General features: G+C 38.5%; 6 protein-coding genes across 10 annotated transcripts in view; 4 read left to right on the top strand and 2 right to left on the bottom strand.

Annotated features, from left to right (window-relative positions):
• LOC119072345 overlaps positions 1 to 4,432 on the top strand; it is a 62,918-nt gene extending 58,486 nt beyond the window's left edge. For both annotated transcript variants that reach the window (XM_037177533.1, XM_037177534.1), the window contains 4 exons: positions 2,215 to 2,397; positions 2,462 to 2,891; positions 2,952 to 3,104; positions 3,164 to 4,432. In XM_037177533.1, the coding sequence (XP_037033428.1) occupies positions 2,215 to 2,397; positions 2,462 to 2,891; positions 2,952 to 3,104; positions 3,164 to 4,264 (1,867 nt within the window). In that variant the 3' untranslated portion in view covers positions 4,265 to 4,432. The remainder of the gene's footprint in view (positions 1 to 2,214; positions 2,398 to 2,461; positions 2,892 to 2,951; positions 3,105 to 3,163) is intronic.
• Positions 4,433 to 6,058: 1,626 nt separating this feature from the next.
• Positions 6,059 to 7,802, bottom strand: LOC119072355 (parkin coregulated gene protein homolog). Of its 2 annotated transcripts, none has more exons than XM_037177545.1 (6): positions 7,502 to 7,802; positions 7,147 to 7,443; positions 6,990 to 7,085; positions 6,875 to 6,928; positions 6,739 to 6,816; positions 6,059 to 6,675 (listed from the first exon to the last, which is right to left on the bottom strand). In XM_037177545.1, exons 1-6 carry the CDS (start codon positions 7,668 to 7,670, stop codon positions 6,593 to 6,595), a joined length of 777 nt encoding a protein of 258 aa, XP_037033440.1. In that variant the 5' UTR covers positions 7,671 to 7,802; the 3' UTR covers positions 6,059 to 6,592. The 2 variants fall into 2 exon arrangements, with proteins under 2 accessions (XP_037033440.1, XP_037033441.1); XM_037177546.1 differs by having other exon boundaries at positions 7,147 to 7,428.
• Positions 7,803 to 8,936: 1,134 nt separating this feature from the next.
• LOC119072353 (NAD-dependent protein deacylase-like) lies at positions 8,937 to 10,078 on the top strand. Of its 2 annotated transcripts, none has more exons than XM_037177543.1 (2): positions 8,937 to 9,027; positions 9,092 to 10,078. In XM_037177543.1, exon 2 carries the CDS (start codon positions 9,107 to 9,109, stop codon positions 10,004 to 10,006), a length of 900 nt encoding a protein of 299 aa, XP_037033438.1. In that variant the 5' UTR covers positions 8,937 to 9,027; positions 9,092 to 9,106; the 3' UTR covers positions 10,007 to 10,078. The 2 variants fall into 2 exon arrangements, with proteins under 2 accessions (XP_037033438.1, XP_037033437.1); XM_037177542.1 differs by having other exon boundaries at positions 8,944 to 9,027; positions 9,085 to 10,078.
• A 105-nt stretch (positions 10,079 to 10,183) lies between these two features.
• On the top strand, positions 10,184 to 15,703 carry LOC119072344 (transcription elongation regulator 1). Of its 2 annotated transcripts, none has more exons than XM_037177532.1 (11): positions 10,184 to 10,426; positions 10,700 to 10,989; positions 11,046 to 11,633; positions 11,690 to 12,029; positions 12,088 to 12,362; positions 12,428 to 12,579; positions 12,644 to 12,852; positions 12,914 to 13,064; positions 14,376 to 14,470; positions 14,538 to 14,690; positions 14,760 to 15,100. In XM_037177532.1, exons 1-11 carry the CDS (start codon positions 10,269 to 10,271, stop codon positions 15,004 to 15,006), a joined length of 2,658 nt encoding a protein of 885 aa, XP_037033427.1. In that variant the 5' UTR covers positions 10,184 to 10,268; the 3' UTR covers positions 15,007 to 15,100. The 2 variants fall into 2 exon arrangements, with proteins under 2 accessions (XP_037033427.1, XP_037033426.1); XM_037177531.1 differs by adding an exon at positions 15,470 to 15,703 and having other exon boundaries at positions 10,185 to 10,426; positions 14,376 to 14,690; positions 14,760 to 15,406.
• A 6,982-nt stretch (positions 15,704 to 22,685) lies between these two features.
• On the top strand, positions 22,686 to 24,088 carry LOC119072343. Its single transcript, XM_037177530.1, has 5 exons — positions 22,686 to 22,859; positions 22,920 to 23,391; positions 23,457 to 23,614; positions 23,673 to 23,860; positions 23,926 to 24,088. Exons 1-5 carry the CDS (start codon positions 22,706 to 22,708, stop codon positions 24,061 to 24,063), a joined length of 1,110 nt encoding a protein of 369 aa, XP_037033425.1. The 5' UTR covers positions 22,686 to 22,705; the 3' UTR covers positions 24,064 to 24,088.
• Positions 24,053 to 25,565, bottom strand: LOC119072342 (DNA/RNA-binding protein KIN17). The gene is made up of 2 exons (XM_037177528.1): positions 25,375 to 25,565; positions 24,053 to 25,312 (listed from the first exon to the last, which is right to left on the bottom strand). The coding sequence occupies exon 2, from the start codon at positions 25,287 to 25,289 to the stop codon at positions 24,102 to 24,104; it is 1,188 nt and encodes a 395-aa protein (XP_037033423.1). The 5' UTR covers positions 25,290 to 25,312; positions 25,375 to 25,565; the 3' UTR covers positions 24,053 to 24,101.
• Positions 25,566 to 26,921: the final 1,356 nt, after the last annotated feature.

Below are 26,921 nucleotides of genomic sequence, written 5' to 3'. Positions count from 1 at the left end.
GCGATTTTCGTATAGCTCTTTAGCAGACTTAGAGTTGCTTTCGAATAGATGTTTGTCTGTAACAGGTGTTCGTCTCTAATTTCTCTGTTTGTCTGTAACAGGTGTTAGTCTCTAACAGGTGTCTGCCCGGTCTAGCTTGCTAGGATGCGACGTGGCACGAAGTGCCACAGGATGCAGACTAGTATAAAATATAATTCCGATTAAAATCTAAAATGTATGGCATAGCGAACAAAACTTGTCGAAAGTAGTTCGAATGCCAACAATGATATCACTATGCTGATGTTATTGCTAATTTGGCGAGTAACTGTGCTGTTCATTAAAACTATTAGATCTGTTTTAGGCATGGGCGATAATGATAATGATAATTTTTTTATCGAAAATTATCAAAAAAATATCGATAATCGATAATTATTTATATTTTGATAATTATCAAGATATCGGTAATTCGATATACGGATATTTCGATCCGAAAATCCGATATTTATCGATATATTCCGGTATATCGGTATATTATCATGAATTTTCAGATAAATATCAAAATATCGATGTTTTGATAATTATCGAATTTCGATATTTTGATAATTATTGATAATTATTAAATTATCGATAACGATATGATTAATCAATTATCGATAATTTCTTTCGATTGATATTATCGATAATTTTGGACGCCTCCCATCCCTAATCTGTTTCTGCAATTGCATCTGTCGTTATATTAAATAACTTGGAATAATTCGAAATGCTTATGTTTGATACTAGAGATTGTCTTAGCTTGCGACTATGATTTTATGCCTTCAGTGACTTTGCAGTGACTGTCGCTTACAGTCAATATCAATCAAATTTGTGGCTAAGTTTGCTTCAGCTGTTTTATTGGCTGATCCACTCATACAAACACACTGCTTATCAGGGCCTATTTTTGGTAAATTCAGAAAAATGTACCAAAATTTAACACAAAAATTTTTGGTAGATTTTGTTAACTTTTGGTAAACTTTAGCGAATTTTTGAACAAAAAAATGAATCGAAAATAGGCCTTCACGTATACGCCTTCATTCGAGTTTGACAGTGATATAACCTCACAAAAGAGCTCTATCAAACTTAGGCACAAATTCAGTTTACGTTAACTCTACCATGTGGATCGAGTGCTATTCTTGTTTGGAAGTATTTCATAGTTTTTTATAAATCAAAAGTAGCGATTAACTTGAAATAGTAATGACAATAGAGAACAGTTATTTAAAGGGGCCAGGAATTCAGTTTGAAACACCAAATAAAATGCTCGCTACACCAGCAGAAATTATCAAGGCTGTAAACTTTGTGGAAGTCACGCAGACCGCCATTTTATTAGATACACGGGAACACACCACGTCTGATGATTTCTGTATCTGTATCTGCGTGACCTCCCCAAAATGTACAGCCTTGGAAATTATTGCACTGAAAAATCGACAACACGAGAAACAATGACTTTCTGAAAAAACAGCGAGTTCCTGAAAAAGAGATGAGTAGTCGAAGATTCTTCATGAACTCACCTTTTCTTCAGGAGGTCGTCATTTCTTCTCGCTTTTTCTACAAAATGTTAAAAAAGGCGATTTCCTGAAGAAAAGGTGAGTTCTTCAAAAGATTTACGTAAAATCTTTTACTTCATTAGTTGAAATATGAATTTGTGTCTCGACACAACGACACAACGCACTTCAAGCAAAAGTGGTACTCTAAATAGGGTACTGAAACTTGGCAGTGCTACATACAAAATTATACACTGTAAAAAGAGTGGGGATAAAATTTCATAAAAAATAGTACTCTATTTGGCAGGTGTCAATCGAAGCACTTTTGCTTGAAGTGCGTTGCTGCACATTATACAGAGTTCATTACTTAATTTTGTCGTCTTGCATCTACTTTCTCGGAAAATACAAGTTCACAACAACAGTTCCACATAGTAGTGATTTGCGTATTTGTTTTGGACGACTGATTTTAAACTTTGTTTTACCTAAATATAATGCCTAAAATCAGTCGGTAGCCTGAAGCATATCAATTTTTTTTTTTTATCAATCTGTTGAAAACACTTAGATGTCGATCAACGATTATTGACGATATGTTTGCAGTCTGCGAATGGTAGAGCGGGGCCCTTTATGATAATACAATCGTTGTTCCTATTCCAATACAACACTCATAAATCTCATCACAAATTTCATCAAAATTGATCCTTTTTTTCTCTGACAACAGTTTTGTACAAGAATTTGTTTCAACTCCAATGGATGGCGTAACACTCCTTCTCGATGTGCTTCGATCGATTCAGCTAAGTCAAGCTGCCAACATGATTACAACACCGTCATCGCCAGCTAATACCATTCAGAGAAACTCACAGGCCTATCAGCGAAGAGCTCTTCTCGATGAGTTGGCATGTTTGTAAGTTTTTTGCTGTTGAGTCGATGACATCATTTTATATAATCGCTTCCTTCATGTTGCTTAGGCAATGTCTCACTTTGTGCGCAACACGCAGTCCGGAAGCAGGCCTCAGACTTGGCACATCGCCAGTAGGTTTACTTCCATTAGCTGCTTCAGCAACTGGACAGGGCCTGCGTTCGCGCATTTTGGCTCTTCAATTACTCACTGTTGCCTGTGACAAAACAACATTAGCTCATGGATCTCAAAACAGCGTTCGTTGTGGACACACATCCGTATCAGAAGCTTTTTCAACTTTACGACTTAGAACGGCGGAGCCTGTTCGATTCAGATTATTGACGGGAATGTTGAATAGCGGTGGTGGTTCTGGGGAGTTGCAAGCGTATGGCTTGAAATTCATCAACACATTTTTGGAAAGCACTGAAGATTCACAGAATCGGTTGTATTTGCAAGCGGAATTGTTTCAAGCTGGATTCGATCCGCTTAGTATGACTAAGGTAAGTTCTTGAAGCTAGGGTATCTGAGAAACAAGTGATGAGATCATCTCAATTCATTAGGCCATATCGACTTCTTCTCCGTGGGTGGAAAAAATTCGAGCAGAGGTCAAGAATTTTGAGGACTCAAAGATTGATGTCAAAAAGTTGATTGTACAATCCAGAGAATCGGATCGAATACGAAGCCAAATGGTTGTTCTGGAGAGGCGTGTTCAGGTAAAATTTCCATACGATGAGGGACGAACATTCCTATTTTGAAAGTTCCCATTTTTTAGATTCTTCAAGAAGAGAAGACAGTGTTAAGTGGATTGCAGGACAGGCTGCAGGAAAGATGCGCTGAGTTACAAAGAGAAATATTTCGAATACAAGGGGCACACAATCAGGACTCCTATAAAAGTATTGAAAAACGACCAGTGGCATTACCACGTCATGTACCGCCAGACAGTAAGATTGGAAGTTCAGAACACGACGACGAAGGCATAAGTAGTTCGGAAACCGGTCAATCGCTCAGTCCTGAACCGCACATGTACAATTCGATGAACAATCAGCAAACCCTTCGACTCAACGCGCTAAGCCATCCGAATGACGACTATGACGATGCAAACGATGCTACGATTGAAGATGTTATCGACGAGTTACAGAATATTGTTAACGACGCTGAGAGAGAAATCTTTTCTGAATCGCCAGCCGCCGAAATGGAAAAGAAAATCGTACCTGCCAACATATTGCCACAACCACCGAAAAAGTCGCGTTCGTTAGCTCATCTACTTTCGAGCAGTTCGGATTTCGATGGATCCGATTACGGATTGCTGTTGATTCCGAACGGCAGTCGAAGATCGTTTTTCGACGATCCGGAGTTCGAGAACGATTGTAAGCTGAACGGTGGATTTCGGGACAGTTTTCAGTACAAAAGCACCCCAGACATTGTCACGCACAATAATCGGGGAAGCACAAATCGGGAAATATTAAACGTTGTCATGGACGCCAGAGAGATGAGCAACGGAATGGGTCCACTACTGCCGCACTTGTCCAATCCAGTGCGAAAAAGTGAGTGCGACATAAAGAATGCGATAGCGCCAACACCACCGTTCAGTGGAGTGTACTTTATGACGGAAATGAATACACCGCAGAAATATCCAAAGCCAGACATAACGGCAGCGTTAGAAGCTAGACGAGTAACAAAGAATCTCGATTGGCTGGAATCGTATGGCAGTGGAATCGACTCAATGGTTGACATCGTCATGCCAGGCCAATGTAAGAAAGAGAGCTCGATAATTCATTTTGGTCTTTCGGAAGGAAATATTTTGGACAAAATTGACCACACGTCCTTAAATACAAGCGCTAAACTGACTGATCTTCCGTCGGGTTTGTATTGAAAGTAAGGTTGTCGTTATGCGCTTAAAGCTTTTCGTAAAACAGTGATTGAAACGGTGCAATATAATTAGTTTTAGATTATCGGTGGTGGTTGTGTAATGTTGGGAACAACTTTTTTTTTGTATTTTAAAATAATATTTGGAAGATCATTCAATAAATCAAAGTTGAAAGCGAACTGGCTGTTGGAGATTTGAATATCTTTAGCTCCCTTTGTAGCACGTAGAATCAGGGGCGCCGACTTCTAAGGACATCTGAGGCTTGGGCACCACTACTCGAAGATTGATCGATACTGAGCACTAGAACTCTAACAGCAAAATGAATGAAAAGTGTCTCTGGGGCACCACTACTCTCAAATAGAAGTCTGCGTTCCTGCTTAGAATTTCGAGCGGAGAGTGGTTGTCGGGGATGAGCAAAATCTGCAGAATAGCTTTGGACTCAAGAGTCTAGAGACATGTACGAAAATAGTATATTATATCGATAGGACCAGAAAGGTGTGTTTTTGATCCAGGTCGTAAATGCGTCGGAGGATGTAGCGGAGTAAAGTATTCTATTTTATATTCAGTCACATTGCGAACAAAAGTTGACACAACTGGGCCGTAAAAGTGGAAAGTTGTTTTCGTTTGGCTCTCTATCTGGTGAGAGAATGTGACGTTTTTGGTCCGCCTGAATATAAAAGCGAGTTTAAAAATTGTGCATTTTTTAAGTTGATTGCGAGTAGAACAAAGGAAACATTGGTCCACCTGTAGAGACGCCAGAATTTTATTCTTTGTCCTCTATTTTCTTGTAAAATAACTTCACTCTGGTGAAATGTCATCTCAGTGAAGTTGGTTCACAAAAAAATAGAAAGCCACTAACGGGAAAGAAACGTCATACAACAGCATAGAGTTGATAATACGTGGCCTCACCGGGCGAAAGTAAAGCCATCTGTTATGTCAGTTTTACGACGACATGTACTACAGATGTAACAAAAGTATACAAAAATCTATTACATTTGAGGTTTAGTTTCCAAACAGTATTTCCCTATGACGAAAAATATTCTTCTTTTTTTTAATAAATGTTAAAATTTTCAATTGAAAATTGAAATAATTGCACAGAATTGGGTTGGATTTGGAGTCGGTAGGTACAAGTAAACCTCGGAACAAGTCGACCTGAAGCCTGAAGCTCGGAATAAGAGTCAATTCGCCAATTTTTCGACCACTTGGAAAACAAGCTCCTTCCCCAAGTTAATGCTTAAAAAATGTTTTGACCACCCTCTGATATCACATGACATCTAGATACATTACGCTCAAAATGGATTTTATTTAAAAAAAAACGGCAGACACCCGTTCGCTAGAATTGAACGACGAATCGAATGAGCTATATAACTCAATAATATCGGCAATAGCTTGTTTCAAAATTGAAAATTTGGCTGACGAATTGGCTCTTAAATGAATTTGAATTTGAAATTGAAAACTTTTACCTGATCAGGTCAGATTTCAGATTATTCTGGGATTTTTTCGGGTATGCCTGAAAACTGACATGATTTACCTGAATTTTGTTTGATTTCAGATTCAGGTAAATTCAGACTAAGATATTTTCAGGTTGACTTAAATTTCACTTTCAGATCAAGATTCCAGACCTGTTCCGCGTCTCACGTATAATCTGTGTTCAATGAACATTGAACACGATTGGCATAAGGTATTCATATCACACTAGGTATACCTCAACACCTGAACGATCTGTTAAGTTTTCAAATGGTTTTTAATAGAGGCTCGGCCTTCGGCTACATACATGGTGCTATTAGTCACAGTAATGGAAAAGGTAAAATTTGATCAATTTATTTTCGATAAATCCGAGTTACATCAATTGTTGACAAACTAAAAAACAATTCCTTGGATCATGGCAATAAAATCGTACTATTTACAACTTAAATTGAGATGGTGCTTCAATATCTCACAGAATTATTTCATCGATTTTTTAATAAACAGAAGACAGACTTTTATTAAATTAACAACGCCTTTATCATATGTTACCCACTGCAACGGCAAAAATCGATTAGCTCTGGCTAATGCGGACGAATATATAACAAAATCTACGTTCAAACTAATGAAGTAAAAGATTTTCAAGAAATCTGTTGCAAATGTTTGGATCAGACAAAATAATAGATTCGATAATAACATAGAATTCTTCCAGTGAGTGACATGCTCGCCGTCTACAAAACGTTCTCTATCTATTCACTTTTTAATTGTTGAAAATCTGGTCATTTTAAAAAGTCTGGTTTTATCAGTTACTAATCGAATCATAACCACAAAATGCGAAGCACCACCGCCTTAATATCACATTCAGAAAATTTAATTCAGGTAGCACGATTCATACGTCGGCACCATGTATTTGATGTTGATGAACGCATCTTCGCCTCCATGTCGTTCAAGAACTGCAAAAGAATTGTTTCGATCATTTTACCGGATGCATCTTCGTGGACTACTCAATAACTTACTGGTAAGAGTTTCGTCAATCAAATCGCCGAGGTTTGTGTTGTTCTTTTGCGAGTAGTCAATTTTATCACCACAATTTACTAGAAAAGCAAAATTTTGAATGCAAATGTACTCTAAGACCTTCACAGTAAAACTTACGGTTTTTGACTTTGTAAGCATTGAACATTGGCAGCAATTGTCTATAAAAGGGAACTAGGAAAGGATAATGTCCAGCGATTAAAAGTTGATTCACTTTATATCAATATAGACCTACCAAGTGCTTGACCTATCAAGTCAGACGACATGACTAACTGTTGTAAAACTTTCAGCGTTATGCACATAACGTCCAAATTTCTAGTATTCAACGCATCTGGAAAATGTTTCATTTCAATTAGAAAACTCTAGAAATCATTTTCTTCAAAATTTGTAACTTTTTATCGGTATAATCAGCTGTGGTATCACCGGATAAATTTTATCTCCACCAGATCGTAACAAATCCTGAACACCTTGCCTTGCATACGTTTTATACGGATGCTTCGTTTCCGATAGTCCATCAAAGAACAACGGCAAATACAAACTGTAATCTAATTTTTCGATATCCACCGTCCACGAAATTTTTTCACCGCCGCAAAGATATGCCATTTTTATGGGCAAATCGCCACGATCGAAATAAATCCGAAATGATGTTGCCCTCGGTTGAATAAAGTCCTTTTCTGCAATGGAATCATCAGGCTACACTTTTCTAATCGTTCAACGATTAATTGCCCTGAGGCAGACAACGATTACTTTTCTTGGTTGTTGTTGGTTCACGGACTCTTGTATTTACTTGCATGGATTGAATAGAAAATGGTTCGACCAACCTCTGCACAGATTGGTTCGTTCGACTGAGTCTCATCGATGAGATGGTCTGACCAGATCTTCGGTTTCCGTTTGACGATGCACTGAACGTATGCATTATGTCCTCGATTTTGTTACAATTTCACTTTCGTTTAAATTGACTGGGTTGTTGATTGGATTTCTTTTATTATGATTTACCAAACTATCATTCTCTTACACCTTTACGTTGTGTTCAAGAATGCAATGGACTGTGAACTGGAAAGGATGTCACGAATTGTGTAGAAACAAACGTAGCAAGTGATATAACATTTGAATGAGGTCATTTCCAGCGAGCTAATTATTATAGTTCCAACGAAACGCAATACAATCTCTTATCCTGTGTGTAGTTATCGAATGAACCTTTATAAGGAACCATTTTTACAAGCGAAACTCGTAAGTCCTCAATCGGCTTTCTACAATTTTTTGCGGGTATTCGTAATTCCATCCTTCCACTAATTCACATTAACCTAGTTTGTTATTCAGTTTCTATAGTAACAATAAATTTCGTAACATAATCGAAAAGGACATATTCATAGCACTAAGTAGTTTATTACATTCGTATTTATATAGTTGTGTTGATGCATATTCAAGCGTATTCAATTCAATTGATTTCGAAAGTAGAGTAATCAATGAAATGCACCTTTCATTGAAGAATGTCAGCAGTACATTGATTTTCAATAATGGAAATTAGAACAGGGAATACTTAGCCGAAAATATAAATTATTGCTTCAAAGAGCTTAGTGGGTATGGTCTAATGTCAAAATTTGTATGGAGCGGAAACTCACCTTTCAATGAAAATCCTGTATGGACAGACAATACCTGGGTTGTACTTCCATTGTCTTTTCCAACACATTTACCACATTTTCCCTGCGTTCATAACACTTTTATGTGATTTCTCATAGAACAAGCAACTACAGTTATATTTAAAGAACATGTAAAACATAGAGAAAAGATAACAGATGGCGCTGCGCCGAGGCGGCAACAACGCCATCTGTTATCATTTCTCAGGTAGAACACCACGAGTAGTGAGTTGTTGTAGAACATATAGCGGTGTAATTCGTTAATTCTGTCGTTCTATGTATGTAGTACCAAATCTTTCACTTCATTTGTTTGTTCAAAAGCACTGTATGTACCTCGGTTTTGAGTAAAATCTTTCAATGGGACAAAGGACGGAAATCACAATAGATGATTGATGGTCACTCAACGAGCATTGCAGCATTGTCGTATTATTCAAAAATTCGACAAAAAATGTATTAACCTCAGCCGTGAAACTTTACGTAGTTTTGTAAAAGGTATAAAACCATTCATATAAAAAAACGGCATGAATGGTCCTGACTTCATTCATGTGACTTCCTACAGGTGTAAACCCTCTTTTTGTCATAATATTAGACGACTCGACGGTCTCTTCTGTTTACGTACAGTGTTTTGTTTGTGAAGTAAATTTATCAATTAAATTTTAAAATTAATTCACTTTACGTTTAACTAAAATGCAGTTTACAGATTAGCTTTATTGGCATGAATTTTACATTCTTATCATACGTCACAAATAAGAGCGTAGCAAAATACTGTACTGTTTGGTGCCAAAATTCATCCACTTTGAGAATCATGTCACGTCCATCGAATTCACGACCATCGTCAGATATGGCATCCTTCCGAGAAATCGTGAAGAAATCGAAACACATTGTCGCCCTAACTGGAGCAGGTATCAGTGCTGAATCTGGCATACCTACATTCCGTGGAGCCGGAGGAATATGGAAAACATTTCGTTCGCAAGAACTTGCAACACCATCCGCATTCAAATCAAACCCCAGTCGTGTGTGGCAATTCTACTCCAGTCGACGAGAGAATGTCTTAACGAAAGAACCGAATGCGGCACATTATGCGTTGGCTGAATTTGAAGCAAAGATGAGTAGTGTGGGAAAACGGTTAGTTGTGATCACTCAAAACGTTGATGAACTACATAAAAGAGCCGGATCAAAAAACATAATCGAACTTCATGGATCACTTTTCAAAACGCGATGCACGAAGTGTTCTCACACAACCGAAAACTACGACTCTCCGATCTGTGAAGCGCTCAGAGATGTGGATGGCGAAGATAAGATTATTCCGAAAAATGAACTTCCCACCTGTAAACAGTGCAACAGTTTACTCCGACCGGCAATTGTTTGGTTCAACGAACAGCTCGACGAAACTGTACTCAGCAATGTCGATACAGAGCTTGATTCATGTGATCTGTGTCTTGTTATTGGAACGTCTTCAATCGTTTATCCTGCCGCTATGTTTGCACCGTCAGTCGCGGAAAGAGGAGTACCAGTTGCTGAATTTAATATTGAAGAAACTCCTAGTACATTGGACTTTGGATTTCACTTCAATGGACCTTGCTCTGTAACTTTGCCACAGGCACTCATGGACTAAATGCGGTGATTGTTTGTAGGTGTAGGTAAAAAAAAAGTTTTTGAATTTTTGCAAATAAAAGAAAATTGAAAATTGATTCGTTCTGCTTTTGAATTTACCGCTCTTTTTTTGACATTATACGAGATTGTCATAGGTATAAAGAAATGTCGCTGTGTAAACATCACCCTCTTTTTTACATCAGCCATATTTGATGACATGTTTACTATTCGTTTGCGGAGTATCACGAAAATATGAAAGCAAATTGTTAATTGTTTGAAGTAAAATGGAAGTTTCAAGTGAAGAACCGACTAAAATCGCTGAGGCAACACCTCAGGAACAGTCTAATGTTGAAGAGGAGTTTACCGCTGACGGAAACATAGAGCAAGAAGGTGATTTCGAAGAGGGCTCCGATTTTGGTTTTTCTCCCGGCGGGGGTTTTCGGTATGTATATTTCCATCCATCCAAACAAATTGATAAATCAATGGACTTTATTCGTAATGACCAATCGCACAGTATGATCGGATTTTTCGGTATTAGGTCGGATTAATCTAAATATTTTGTTGTTGTTTTACGATTAGTGTGCGCTGTGAGTGTATTTGGTTCAATTAAAGTGAAAAACTAATGTGAAATATCGATTTACAAGCCGTGTCGTCACAGTATGCATATACAGAATTGAATCGTCGGTAAAATATTTTGTTTTATTTTTCCTTTAAGTGGACGAGGTTCATGGGGACCACCGCGTGGATTTCGTGGACGCGGTGGATTCGGTCCAATGCATCGTGGAAGACCGCCATTCTTTCGTGGTCGAGGAGGCAATGCCAGATTCGGTGGTCCGAATTTCGATCCGAACTGGGGCCCGCCACCAAACATGATGGGAAATCACTATGGCAACGGTCCGTTTGGTGGTCCACAAATGGAATTGTGGGTGGAAACGAAAACCGAAGATGGGAAATCGTATTTCTATCATGCATTGTCTCGCGAAACAACGTGGACGCGTCCGGAAGGTTTGTTAATTTCAACAAAAAATGTTCCGTTTCGTCAATTCGTTTGTTCCGTTAAGGTCCTCACGTCAAAATTATGAGTCAAGCCGAAGTGGAGGCTATGACTGCTCAAAAACAACAGCAACAACAAATGAAAGTTGACCAAGGTGCTGCGAATAGCAATGACGACAAATCTGCCACCAACGGTAACAACGCCACAGCGGACGGTGGTAACGCAGAAACCATAAATGGTGACAAGACTTCCGTAGATGACGAAACGACAACAAAATCACAATTGCAGCAACAGCCTCCAAATCAACAGCAACAACAACAGCATCAGCAAGCCCAAATGCATCACTACAATGGACCTCCGCCACATTTCGGTGGACCACAATATGGAATGCCTCCACCTGGATACGGTGGCTATCCACCAACAGGAAATTGGGGCATGCCATGGCAGCATCCACCACAGCAACAACCGCCACAACAGATGAGCGAACAACCAGCCAAAAATTTGATAGTAAAACCTGGCGTAATTGAACCGCAAGTTATTGCCAGAGCAGCTGAATGGTCTGAACATCGAGCTCCAGACGGTCGGCCGTATTACTATCATGCAGGACGGGGCGAGAGTGTGTGGGAAAAACCACAAGCGATTCGCGATCTCGAAGGTAGGTTGAAGTGAACACTCATCGCAGAATCGAAGCAAAAATAATTTGTCTTTTAGCTGCTCGAATGGCTGCCCATGCCGGAGTTTCACCACAACCACCGATACCCGCACCAACCGGACCAATAATGACTGCGATGCAAATAAATGCGACGCCCGTTCTACAACCACAGATGCCGCAAATTCACCATGTGCAGGCTACACCGAACTCAATGTTCGATCAAATGGGCTTTGTAATGAAAGCTGAGGAGGAAAGCGCCGAGGCTAAATTGGAGAAGAAGCGAAAACAAGAGGCTGAAAAGAAGAAGAAAGACGAAGAAGAGAAGGCAAAACTACAAGCAGCCAAACAGCAGGATAAAAGCAGACCAATTTCTAGCACTCCAATTGCAGGCACTCCATGGTAATTATTCACTCTTATCTTATTTGACCAACGATTACAAGATGAAATGCGTTTCTAGGTGCGTCGTTTGGACAGGCGATGGGAGAGTTTTCTTTTACAATCCTTCGACCAGAACATCGGTTTGGGAAAGGCCAGAAGATCTTCTAGGACGACCGGATGTGGACAAAGCTATTTCGACGACACCTGAACAGCTGGCAGGCACTCAGAAAGACGAGAATAAAGTCACACCGGAAGTTGTCGTAGAAGTGGGTAAGAAACGTCCAGAAACGGAGTCGAGTGGCGATGAGGAAGAAACATCGAACAAAAAACAGAAACTGGATGCTGTTGCTGCTGGTATGATATGACACCAATGAAATTGCCGTTTAGCCGTCCTTATCTACATTTCATTTCTGTTACAGTTCAACCCACCGCAAATAAGCCAATCGATAAGAAAGCGGACATTGGTAAAGAAGCTGCAATGGAAGCTGAGGTACGAGCTGCAAAAGAAAGGGCACTGGTTCCACTGGAAATTCGTGTCAAATCGTTTAAAGAGATGCTCAAGGAGAAGGACGTAAGTTGAAGAGATGGTCGTCGGTGTGTATGCATGGAATTCTACGATTCTGTTGCGTTTGCAGGTGTCGGCTTTCAGTACATGGGAAAAGGAGTTGCATAAAATTGTATTCGACCCACGGTATTTGCTGTTGACCTCCAGGGAGCGTAAACAGGTATTTGAAAAATATGTTAAAGAACGGGCAGAAGAAGAACGGCGCGAGAAGCGGAACAAAATTCGTCAGAAACGCGATGATTTCCGTGGTCTAATGGAGGCGTCATCACTGCACGGGAAGTAAGTACAATAATCGGTCGCACTTGAACATTTCGTCTGATCAATGTCGTTTCTCCTTCAGATCGTCGTTCAGCGATTTTGCCCAGAAGTATGGACGGGACGAGCGATTCAAAGGCATTGAAAAGATGCGCGAACGTGAGAGTTTGTTCAACGAATTTATCGTTGAGGTTCGTCGCCGCGAAAAGGACGAGAAACAGCAAAAGAAAGAACAGGTTAGTGCTGAGCGCATTTGGCTAGTGAGTTTAATTAACTGAAAACAAGTGATGCGTTTGTTGTTACACACCAAACAATGTTCATCGAATGTTTTTAGTTAAAAAAAATTGTTGATTTTTTTCGCATTTTCTTTCCTTAATCTAATGAATCAAATCAAATCCAAAACAAAAAACAAAATTTTTTTAAAAATGAAACCATAAAATTGAAGTGCCGACTTGTGTCGATTTTTCAAGAATGCAACGATACCAGCTGGTCGCCGGCTAATTGTGTCCCATCAATCTTTAGTTATTGTCTGCCTGTTGTGAGAGGGAGATAAAGAGATGAGATAGAGTGATGATGTAAGGATACGCGCACTCGGAAACTGCAGTACGTCTGACCGACAACAAAACACACACAGACACGCACCAACCATCTATGCGGAACTATATAGGCTAGCTGAGTGACGGTGATGATTGATGTGCATTACCGATTAACAGAAACAGTAACAATGGTATTTTTCGTTCTCGACCTACACACAAATCATTTCCTTCTTTGCTCAGCTGAATCAATTTGCGCTGGGCGAAGAAGTGAAATTTTGTAAAAAAAGAAAAAAAAACTTTTTTTTTTTGAAGCCAAAAGACGTTCTAACTTTTAGAACCGACAAAATTTCGAATTTTGAATGTGTTGTTTTGTGTTTGACGAAACCGCGGTCATCGTCACCACTTGTCTTAGATTTTTTTGATCACCCGATAAAATCGCTCTCGCTTCGCTTGGATGTGAGAGCAGTAAATTTTTGTTCAATTTTGTTTTTCGGTCGCAACCTCAGGTTGTATAGAAGCGGACCTCAAACACTAAACAACGACAACAAAACCGAAGCAGAAGATGAAACAGAGAAAGTTTTAAAAAAATGAAAATTTTGTTAAAATGTCCGTTTGTTTGTCCGGTCCAGCATTGAAATGCTCAAATCGAAATAATATTTACATTTCAGCCAATCTAATGAAACAATTTTATTGCAGCCTAACACATTTTATTTCAGAACTTGTGTCCCTCATCGACGACACGTCGTTCAGCGTTTTCGCCATATATTTCCAAAAAATGCTAGCGCACATGTCGTCGCAAACACGAAGGAATAATTTAATCCCATCCCACACGGAACACAAATTATTCCTTCGTATTCTTTGGTGTCTGTCATCTCCCTACCCCCACAGTTTCCCATGCCTCTCTAGTCTAAGATATTTAGCTTGTAAGACGAAAGTTAAACGATAGTAACAACACCACCATCCATGTCAGATTGTCACTAACGCCGAACCATTTTTCCATTTCTATTCTAGATACGCAAAGACTTTCTGGCACTGTTGCGCGAACATGACATCGATCGACATAGTCGATGGACGGATGTCAAGAAACGTATCGATTCCGATTCAAGGTATCGAGCAGTTGATAGTTCGCTGTTGCGCGAAGATTATTTTCTTGATTACTGTAAAATTTTAAAGGACGAGAAAAAGAAGAGCAAAGATAAAGAGCGCGATCGTAAAGATAAAAAGGACAAAAAGAGCGACAAGGATAAAGGTAAGGACGAAAAGCGTCGCGACAGTAAAGACAGTAGTAGCAAGGCTGACAAGCACGACAAGGACAACGAAGATCAGGTTTGTTTAACATTTCGCTGAAGTATTCGAGTTGTGGCAGTGACGATAATTTCGAACAAAATTTTTAAGGAGGATGGCGAGCATCCAGCAACATCCGAAGATGAAGCCGAACGTCAGCAGAAAGATCGCGATCGTCAAATCCGCGCCGAGCAGAGCATCAAAGAACGAGAGAAGGAAGTCCAAATCCAATTGGCGGGTCATCTGCGTGAACGGGACAAGGAACGGGAACATCACAAACGTGACGAAGCGATGCGTCATTTCAGTGCATTGTTGGCCGATTTGGTACGGAATGCCGATCTGGCATGGAAAGAGGTGAAAAAATTGCTGCGAAAAGACCATCGATGGGAATTGGTCGAACAATTGGACCGGGACGTTCGCGAAAGACTGTTCAACGAGCACATCGATCAATTGAGCAAGAAGAAACGCGACAAGTTCCGTGAAATGTTGGACGAAATACCGAAATTGAGTCTGGTGGCCGCGTTCAAAGACATCAAGAAATTGATTCGTGACGATCCTCGGTATTTGAAGTACAGCAGCAGTGAGAAGTGTGAACGAGAATTTCGTGACTATCTGAAAGATAAGGCCGTTGAGGCGAAGGCATCGTTTAGAGAGCTACTGTTGGAATGCAAATTGATCACACACAAAAGTTTCGACACAGTCACCGAAAATCCGGCTCATCTGAAGGAAATCGAAGAGATCCTGAAAAACGATAACAGGTTTGTCATGATCGGCATCTGATTTTGTCTCGGTCACTTAATAATTGCTTTCCCTCCATGCAGATATCTTGTTTTGGAACCATTACAACCGGAACGATCGCAGATGCTGCTAACCTACTTGGAAGATCTCCATAAGCGTGGTCCACCTCCGCCTCCTACTGCCAGTGAGTCAACGAGACGGAATAAATGAAATAACAAAGAAAACTGAAAACATTTTGCGATTTACGCAAACTTGCCTATTGTACACCTTTGTAGTTATTATTGTAGACACGAATACATTGGATTAACGTAATATGGCGATCTACTTACTTGATGTTTCGATTGTTACCATCCGGGCCTGTTACTCACATACTCCTTTTCAATCGTCTTACCCTAATTTACATCTTCCTCTCAGCACAGAAGACTCTACTGATTTTCAAAGAGTCCCTACACCAAACTCCTTTGAAAGCAAGAAACGGGAAGCGTATCGCCTCATAATCACTGAATCTGTTACTTCGATCGCATCGCCAAATGTTTCATGTGAAAACGCTTACTTCACACGTTTTAACAAATATTTCCAAACATACAAGACCACATTGCAAGTTGTACATAAAAGGAGTCATCGCCGACAACGACAAGCAAGAAAATCGTCTGATAATTTTAGACATTCACAAAAATTTGAGAATAGATCCGTCCCTAGCGTCTCTTTCAATATAATCGATCTGAAAGACTGACAACATGTTCAAAGGGAAATCGAATCGAAGAAGTTTTTCAAGACAAAATTGAAATCATGCAAGATTCAATTCATTTTGAACTATTGACTTTTGAGTATTAATTTCATCTTCATCATACAATTTTTCAGAGCGCAAAAACGATAAATTCAGTTCTGTAAAAACTTTCTGCTGGGGAAAGTTACTGTCACTGCCACTGTCCAAAAGGGTGGCAAATCAATGTCTTAATCCTTTTAATTCCTTCAATTACCGGATTAATTACTAATTACCGGATCAATTTTTAATTTCTAGTTACCGGATTTCTTCCGTTTTGGCGGATTTACACTTTAATTCCTCTTTTTTTCAATAATACCTATTAATTGCTAATAATTTAACGATATTTTCTGTTACTATCCAATTTAGGGAATGTAACCGGGAAATTAAAAACCGGGAAAAACCGGTTAACCGGTTTACCATTTCCCGGGATTTTTTTTTCATTTACCGGTTAACCGACCTTCAAAAATTGAATGATTTTTACATTTTTCCTTTGCAATAATACCTTGAATTGAATTATTCTTCTAGTTGCATTACAGCATTACATCTGATTTGAACTCGTTGTGAACATTTTCATCGTAAATTGCACCTCAAGATCAGCCCTAGACTGTGAAAAAAGGATCAGTTTATTTTGCGTTGCTGAGCTGGACAATCATGCTGTAATTTCTATTGTAATTGAATTTTCACCACAGTCCAAACAAAAGAAAATGCAGCATAATTGTCGATCTGAGCAACGCAAAATGTGTCATTTGTACTTAGCCTTAAGTTTGCAACTCTGAAATTGATGTTCTTTAGAAAGTCTACAGAATTCGAAGTTTAGAAGATCGTGTTACTACATCTTTAAGAAACCAATTGAAGCAACGTCCGTCAAAAATTCATAAAAACAGTTCAATAAGGAGCTTACCTTTCATTTATTTCCTTTCTCAGCATCTCGCTCAGCATAGTAAAAAATTCAATCTTTACACTGTCCAACAGAAATTTTGAAACTAGTTCACACGATCGATTTCCGATACTTCTGTTGAAATATGTAGATATGAAATTCTTTATCATCCTGAAAAATGCAAATAAAGGAACGGTAAACTCATTTCTGAAGGGCTTCGCGAGCACAATAAGCCACTTAGTAGGGGTAGGATAAAAGCATTTGTCATCGGTGCAAGTTACAAACTCCCAACTCATCCAAAAAAAATGTCTAAACGAGTACAGAATGTACTATTCATTTCCCGGGAAATTTTTTCTCATTTACCGTTTTTCCCGTTTCCCGGTTTTTCAAAATCGACGGTAGATGCATTCCCTAATCCAATTCATTATCTATGTTTTAAAGATTTCCTTCAAATTTAAAGAAAACTAACGAAAACCGTCGAGATTACTGCAGTGTCATAGTTGCCGACGTATCCGGTAATTAAAAAGAAATGAAGAAAATACTAGATATTGAAGGAATTGATGGAAATTACAAGGAATTGAAGATATTACGAGAAATTGAAGGAATCACGAGAAATTGAGACAAATTTAAAGTAAATGAAAGGAAACAATCAGCGAATGAACTGTATTTTACAAACCGAATAGCCAAGACTGAAAAACGGTCATTCTTTTTTGCATTCATTTATTATTTCCAGGCAGTACCGGATGCTACGGCAATTCCTTCAATGGGTGTCTGATCAATTACCCGAGTAGTTTCCCCCTCGAAACTTTCACAAACACGGCAGAGTAAAATAAACCAGGCAGTAGCGGTTCATTTTCGAAACGTCAAATAAGGGACCTAACACACTGTATGAAAATGAACTCAAATGAACTGTACACTGACATAAGTTGAAAAAATTTGTTCGGAAAAAATATAGGTCTCTAGGTCTCTAGTCAAATCAGCGTTATCAGCGTTCCTGCCTGGTTAACTTTACTCTGTCGTGTTCACAAACCATGTGTGGTGTGTATGCTATAAATTCGACATTTTGACGTCGGTCTCGTGCATCAAAGCAAAATATAGTCGCACTTCATTTTTTTAAATCGGACCAGCATATTTTAGATTATGCTTATTCCAGATGCGTAAGTAACGTAATCTCTCAGAAACTATCACCACTTTAGGTAATCCCAACAAAAATCTCTAGGAGAAAAGTGTGACGTAGTCTTTGAAATACAATTTCTAAAATGAATGATATCGCTAGAGTTGACGCTTTCAGCTTCGTTGCTTAAAAAATAAATTTTCATCATTTCATTAAAATGATACTTGAGTGAAGATCTATCAATATGGCCAATAAAAAAAATTTGATGAAAATTTCGACAGCCATTTTGAACCTCTTCATCGCCTCGGCGAACCCACGTTATATATTCATCAAAATGATCGCCACAACTTCCCCTGTTACTTTGCCGAAGAAAGTAAGTCTCTATCTGTCACCAACTTTTGACATTTTGTTTGTCGGTTAGACTGCGGCAAGTCCTTCGCTATCACTCCGGACATAAAAACTTTTACGTTTCGTTATTTTCAGTCCTGATCTTCATCTACGACTTAGGGCGTTATCGTTGATTTCTTTACCTTAAAGCTTTAAGCCTTAACCTTTCGCAAAATATGAGCAGTTTAATTATCGAATCTACTACTTCATTTGATCAAACAATTTTCACAAAACTTAAATTGAATCTCTAACTTCATTAGTTTTACAACCCATTGTGATATAAATTACGACATTAGGCAAAGTTTACCAATTATTTTTAATGTTGCTGTCGATTCCAGCTGAGATGAGAGATGAAACAGTCATTAATAGGTACCACTGGGATTCCGCAATTATCAACAAAATGGTGCATATAAGTACTAAGTACACTACGGCAATGATTATTTGAAACACGACAGAGTAAAGCTAACCAGACAGGAGCGCTGGTTTGATTAGGGACCTGAATAATCTAGTAGCCCTATATTTTTTGCGAATTTATGTCAGTGTTCATTTGAGTTCATTTTCATACAGTGTATTAGGTCTCTTATTTGACGTTTCGAAAATGAACCGCTCCTGCCTGGTTTATTTTCGTCTGCCGTGTTTGAAATTATGATGATTATAGTAATGGGAAAACTACGAGTGAAAAGTGAAAGACCTGTACTGATGTACATTATTTGCCTTTCAAAAGTTCGCTTTTCACAGCTTGTTCTGTGTTTTTGTAACACGCTTCGCTTGTTTCATAACTTCACATCAAACGACAAAAACTTTTCTTTTCCTTTCACAAACATATCTCCCTTATAAATAGCGAATTCGTTTCATCTCTTGCTGGAAGTAATTTCAACAGATTCAAACAAAATCTTTTACTTCATCAGTTTTGCTTTCGTTTTGATACACATAAGCGTACGCTAGAGCGCATCGCTCACTTATGTCGTTAAAAGACGAAATGGCTGGCTGTAAAAGATTTATCAATTTGTGTGGTGTGTAACTCTACGAGTATTTTCATCGTACATTTCAGTATTCATTTAGCATTACACTGAGTAACATATTGTACATCGACATTAACAGCATTTTCTGTTAGCAACCAAAACTGTGTTTCGTCATAATTAAAGTTAGAGTGTAAAATGAAATATTTACAAGACCGTATCGTAGTCCACATTCTCATTTCGTTGATAGTTATCACGACCAGTACAGTGTTTGCAAACAACAATAATGCAGGCAAGAAAATCGGATTTTTTTTTTATTATAAACTAAAAACGAAAATAGATCAAGACCTGACCGCAAAACTATTTCATTCATAAAATATCATGCAAATAATTCCTTAAATAACTAAAATAGTCCGTTGAATTGGGTATAGCAGATTATAGAGTCGCTTGAATGGAAAGAATTCTTTTCTCAATTTCATTCAAAAAGCAGAGAATTTAATTTGCCACTGGTAAGATCATTGTAAAACACGAGTTACTTGAAGTAATCGACCATAAATTACTGAAATAGATTTAAAAACATCCACGTGGTTGTGTGTACGCGGGAGCACATTTTATAGTGAATTGCGTTAAAAATAACAAAATTGAAATTTTTATTTATAAACCACTTGATCATAATGCTCAGTTCAGTTCATGTTTGTTTGGTTTAAATTGACATAGTAAAAAAAATCTTGGTGAAAATTAGTGAAATAGCAGGATTGGATAGAATAAATGGTTGAACGCGTTTTAGTTTAAAATGCAAACCATCAACATCTTGCAGGGGGTCAAAGAGAAGTGAGCATCGGGATGCATCACCAATGGTTTTATCAAAGACAAAGTAAAGTTTTAGGGTATAAAATGGGCGGAGCAAGTAAGTAATCGACTTCTGATGTGGATAAAATAATACCAGGAAATCATATCGGGCAGAAGAAGAAAGAGTATGAGATTCGTAAAATATGCTATAAAGAAACGCTGTTTGGAAACTAAAGCTCAAATGAAGCAGATTTGTATAGGGTTCTATTACATTGTAGTACATTTTCTCATAGAATTGTTACTAATGTCAGCACTCTATTTTTTTGTGAGACAACTTCACTGCTATGATATTTCATTGATATTTAGCAGAGTGAAGTTATTTAACAAGAAAAAAGATCGCAAAGAATGAAGTACTGAAAAAAATTGTGGCGCCTCTACATGCCAAAGATGGTCTATTATGAGTGAAGTAATGAGTTAACTTTTTCACTGACAACCCGAATACCACCTACAAAATCATTAAATTCTTCCAATTTCAGTTAATTAAGCAATTTTCAACAAAATCTTTTACTTCATTTGTTTCAACATAGAGTTAACCATAAAGGACCATACAGACCTCAACGATCTCTTTTTTTGTCATCCTATAACATAGGATCCAAGGTTCAAGGTTTTTTCAATACATGGGGGATTTCAATCAGACGCGCGGCCTAGCACAATAGTTCGATGTTAATAATACCTTTTTTAAAAAGGCTTCTTCAATTCATGCACAATTTTTAACATTGCAATTTGGCAACGGAGTAAATAAATTGATGTGAAAGACCAAAAATCTAATAGAACGAGCACTAATAGAGGTTCATTCCTCTCACCTTACCCCATCATTCACGTGAAGTTACTTGAGTGAAATTAGTCACCGAAGCAAAGACACTGTTTCAGTCGTTGCTACCGGTCTTTTCACGAGACAGTCGTGATTTTGTAACATTGAACTCGTGCTTAACAGAATCACATAAGATCAAAAGTGCCATCTACTGATGGAAAGCGGTCTAGTCATAAGTGCTTAGAAATGCTCAATGCGCAGCACAACGAAACAACAAACTCAAAAAAATTTATAAAAAATTAAAACAAAAAGAAAGAAAAGAAAACCTCTCAGCAAAGCGTACCACCACAGCCCTGCTACTAGCATGAACATAAACAATTTTTGGAGGCTGATGAAATCACAGTATGCAATGCGTTTCTTTTGTATATGTAGATAGATGACTTCGAGTATGAGTTAGAACAAAGCACCTAACAGGGTAATAGAGATTTTTTGGTGTCAAATAGAGTAGTTTTTAGTACGAGTTGCCATTTACATTATATTAGACAGGAGTCGCCGTGAGATGCCGCATTGGAGGCAAATTTGAAAACGAAAAAGTGGTTACTGCGAAGGGTTTTCATTTAACTTTTGTTAAAAGATTTTCATTCAGTTACGTAATTTAGTTATTTGTGTGCAGACTGCTAAGGTGATGTTAGATTATTTGTTAAAATAATGTACATTTCAGTGATCATATTTTCATTGAAAGAACGTTCGTGCCTATTTTTCGGATATATCTTGGCTCTTACCGCATTTTTAAGAGTGTAAAAATCTTATAAAATAAAAATGACATTTGACACTGCCAAAATTACCTACTTTATTTTTTTCTATTACCCTGCTTGGTGCTTTGGTTAGAACATACAATACAAACAATCGTAAGCGGTAGCTCTTATCACTAAAGCCTCCAAATTTGACACTTGTCAATTCAGTGTTCATGCTAGAAGCAGTGCTGTGGTACCACTCTTGCCAAACGTGAATATTATGAATATTGACGTTCGAACTGCAAACGGAAAACCGACAAACCGGGAAGTTCCTGGACCACCGCACTAAGATGCGAGCAAAAATCCTGTCGTCAGCAAAAAATCTTTTATCCAAACTTGACGTACATTCCAGCAACTCCAACGAAGTTCACGCTTATTGTATCTCAGTAGATCCTTGTCTCCTTCTTCTGCTTCCCAGAAAAAACACAACCAGACCACCAATTGACCAAGGGCAGCAATTGCTGGAACAAACTACTTTCGAGCAACAACCAACGTTCACAAGACCAAACGAAAACCCTTTACGAAAAACGTTCATGAAACAGTTTACCTTGGAAAAGTACGACGAAAAATGAATGCTTATCATCTGTTATCGACAGCTACAAGGACAATAAGCAACTAGCTCTGGCTTATGCAGTCTTATATAGCATTATGTTATGTTTAAACAAATGAAGTAAAAGATTCTGCATCGACAAATACTATTGATTAAATAAGTAATAGATGCGGTAACAACTAATGATATGTGCTTGTCTTTTTTAAAATGTGAAGTCAGTAGACGAATTTTCATTTTAATTGAACTATAATATAGGCACTGAACCATCTGTAATGTCCACCAGCAAAACGACGAACCAAACAACTTCATCAGATGAAAATTCACCTATTGAAACACAGAACGCACAATGTACCATCAAAGCTGGAAATATTGAAGCGAGTGCACAGGCAAGTGTGTCTAAAAGACTAGAGGGCATATGCGGAACCAGTAAGAATCATCAGTTTATGATTTATGGTAACGAATTGTGGAAAACCTTTTTTTTTTCAGATCAAATGAAAATGTCTTTCGAAATAATTGAAGCAAGACTCATGCATGAAATAAACCAATTGAAGGCAATGATTTACACTCTGCTATCAAACCAGCCACTGAACTATCAACCTAATACGTTCTCTTACGCTCCACCGTACTATCAGCCTGCGTTTCAACAATCGACTTACCCCACAAATGCTAACAGTTACGAAGATACTACCAAGCAAACTACATCTTACTCAACACAAACAAACATTCCGCCACTCCAACATCCCACGACTGCAAGCAATCCATTTAAGCTAACAAAACGTACGGACAAACCTGACACCGAAAAAAAGACAAGTACCACTACAACTGAATCTCAAAACGAAGTGAACACTCAGATGCCTGATGCTAGATCGTCAAAAGTGAGCAGTGTTACGGAGAAAATACTGGAATTTAAGCCAGTTCAAACCAAATCATTAAATCGATTCCGATCGAAATATAATAAGTAAAAAGAGCATCAGGCTACGGCGGTAACTGAGGGGTCGGAATTTCATATATTTTTGATTACAGACCTGGACCACGCGACTTTGAAGTGCACAAATTTAACAACACCCTGCTGTCCGGTGGTGAAATAAGAATCTTCACATACTATTGGAGGTTCGAAAATTTTACGTCCAAACTGAAATCAAACGCTTCGTTCATCTACAGTCCAATATTTTCCATATCGGGTAAGTTTGACCTCTCTCTACTGCAATGCGAACAAGTTTCGAGTAAATTTCCCTTTAGGTCTGAATTTACGAGTTAAGGCAACGCTGAATCATTTGAATCGAGACTATTTGTACCTACAACTTGAATCCGTTCCTCACACCTTCGCTGACGACATTTCGTCCAACATAATTTTAGAGACTGGCGATATGTTCAAGGAAATCGAAACGAAGAAGTTTTTCCGACACAAGATCGTTATCATGGATCAGGTAAGCTGAAGCACCAGTTAGCAACGAGTCAGACTTTAAAAATTTCACTGAATATTCTTACCTAGGGAACTCCAACCAGCGACCTGATTTCTCAGGAATTTCTCAACACCAAATCCGGTTTTCCAGTGCCAAACAGTGCAATTAAGTCGGCTCCATACGCCAAAGACGACAATATATTGATAAAAGTTGTGGTTTTTCTGTAAACACATTTATTCCGCTCGAATACAGATTGACATTCATTCTATTCCTGAAACAGTTTGCTAACGTCTTCGTACTGAACACTTTTCACCACTCGCCCTTTCAGTGGTCCTGCAGCAATTTCGATCGTCACACAAAAATTATCTTGGTCCAGACTGAGCAACGTGGCCTTCGAGCCTCGGTAAGCTCCATTCAAAACACAAACTATTTTTCCAACCGCTGGAATGACCGTTTCGACGTGAGACTGATCGATTTTGACCTTTTCGCCGGTTTCCAATAGTTTGATTTTTGCCCGATACTTTTCCATTACTTCAACGACAACACCCTTCTGCTTGTAATATTTATCGCCCAGTGACTTCGTTATCAATTTGACCACAATCCCTTCACTCAACCAATAGTCCTTGCGATTCGCCTTCTCCTTTTTGTATTCCTCGATTTTGATTATTTCGTCCAGCGCCGATAGCTTCTTTCCATCGTCTTTCTGACTGGAGCTAGGCTTGTACTTCTTTTCACTGCGCACCGAACGTGTATCATCATCGTCGACACTTCGTTTCTCAATTTTCATCGGCTTCAGCAGGATCGATTCTGCCTTGATCTTCGGCGCTTTAATTTCCAATTTAACGACTTCGTCGTCGTTTTCTCGCTTGAATTCGCACAGTTCAACTTCCTTAGCCGAATCACCGTCCTTCTTGTTCCGTTCAACTTGCTGATTGATAAATTCCATGTGTCGTTCCTCGTCGTCCTTGTCCTGTTTCTCCTTTCTGGCAACTTTCGCTTGCTGCTCTAAAACTTCAGGACTACGATCGATGTACGCGATGAACCAGCCCTTTTCTGTTTCGTCAACGATACACTGTCCAGATCGACCCAGCCACTTTACGTAGTCCGATAGCGTCAGCCACCTCGTAGCGTTCATGTGAAGATGATCTTTGTGTGAGATGTATTCCTGGTACACTTTGTTGGATGATACACGCTTTGTGCCGAACCGTCGTCGAAGTAGTTCCATGAAACCATCGGAAAATTCTTTCGAGAAACTGTGAATGTATTTACCGGAGTTGTCAGCGAACAATAGCAACTGGCGCTGATGGGATTCACTTTGAGTGTGGCATTTGAAGCCGTTTTCATCGCGGCACTGCTTCTGACACATCTGACAATACCAGCGCAATTTTTGTAGTCCTTTGGACTTCATTTTGTTGGCCAAATATTTTGGCGTACCAACCTCCGCTTTGCCCATGTTTACGGATTATGTTGGTCGTTCTGAAAGTGTAAAAAATTTAGTTTTCGAAGATTTGTTAGTGTTTGAGCGATTGTAAACGTACGGGTCGTTTTCAGGTAAAAATGTTCAGTAGACGATGCGAATGAAAGCGAGCAATTCCTTCTCACTCGATCAGTTTTGAATTTTATTTTTTTATTGTAAGCAAAAAATGTTTTTCGACTATTTTCCGTAATAACTTTTTCAATATGATGATGATAACAAATAGTGAAATGAAGTGTCTGACGACTTTGACAGCTTTGACACATCAATTTTTAGTTTCTACCTTGCCGACATTGTCTTCTATGTTCAATTTACTAACATTGTAAACACTTGAAGAGGGAAATTCAAATTCAGAGAATATCCGAGAACACTGAGCAAACTGCGCGAATTCGTTAAAAATTCTTTTCTTTTTTAAATCAGAATGTTCATCGATTCTACTGATTCCCTTTTCATTTCAATCCAAGCGAGACGATTTTACGAATCGAACGACTTCACAAAAATGTTTAAACTTATTCGCGCTACAGTCAGCGTCAGTTAAATTTCAGCATGAATTTACTCAGCTGTTTTTCAGCGTGATGTGGTCAAACCGTATAAACAGTTTTGATTGTTTGTGTGGATCAGCTGAAAAACAGCTGAAGCAAATTCATGCTGAAATTTGACTGCCTCTAACTGTATGTGTTCCTCCGTTCACTGACATAACCGTGATGATATTAAAAAAAATCTCAACCACGTAAAATTCGGTAACTGTCGTTGACGAAATGGAAGGCAAAATGAAAACTATGAGCCGACCACATTTTCCCTACATTCGCTCCAATGGCGAATGCAGCTTGTCCCACCATTCGCTCTTGTTGTTCCCCCTCGGAGCAGGGACTATTTTTGGGAAAACGTTTTCCCATATTTTCTTGATGTTTCCAAATTTCCACAAAATTATTTTTTTGTGAAAATTTAGAAAAATGTCGGAACATTTATAAAAACATGAGAAAATATGCTCCCAAGAATAGTCCTTGGAAGAAAGGGTGTTTTTACATCAACATTAATTCCGCTACCGAGTGGCAGAAGACCTCAAAACCTCAAATCTTTGTTTCATATCGGGCATACAAATCCGAACCCTGAACTAAGGCCTGACCTTATCGGATCTGAATGACCTGTTTCCAGAAACTTTTAAGAAATTCTAGAATTTTTTAGAATTTTCAAGAAATTTTTCTTGCTTTGATTTCTCGATTTAAAAAAAATAATATTTGTTTCCATTTGTAGCAGTCAAATTCGTCTGTTTCTACGAATTTCTTCACTCACATAACCAATATTTAGCAATGAACGTGTAAACCAGGTATGGTCGAGGGTATGGTCTGTCCATACTGGGCTTTCGGGTTTTGAAAACCGGTTGGCCCGCACATCTCCAATCCTGACACAATTGTTGGTCTACCAAATATTCCTCGGGAAATAATCATTACTCGGAATACAAATGAACAAGAGAATTTATTATAAGAACGCCCAAAATGAGTGATTTTCTTATAAATCAACACTCCTCGTTAAACAGTAAAAATGAAACATTGAGATTTTAATATTGACTTGGGTAAAGTGAAATTCCAGCGACTAATTTGATCACCAAGA

Source organism: Bradysia coprophila (assembly GCF_014529535.1).
Source record: "Bradysia coprophila strain Holo2 chromosome IV unlocalized genomic scaffold, BU_Bcop_v1 contig_81, whole genome shotgun sequence".
NCBI lineage: Eukaryota > Metazoa > Arthropoda > Insecta > Diptera > Sciaridae > Bradysia > Bradysia coprophila.
The sequence above is the reverse complement of the archived record's forward strand: the minus strand, read 5'-3'. Positions and strand labels throughout refer to the sequence as shown.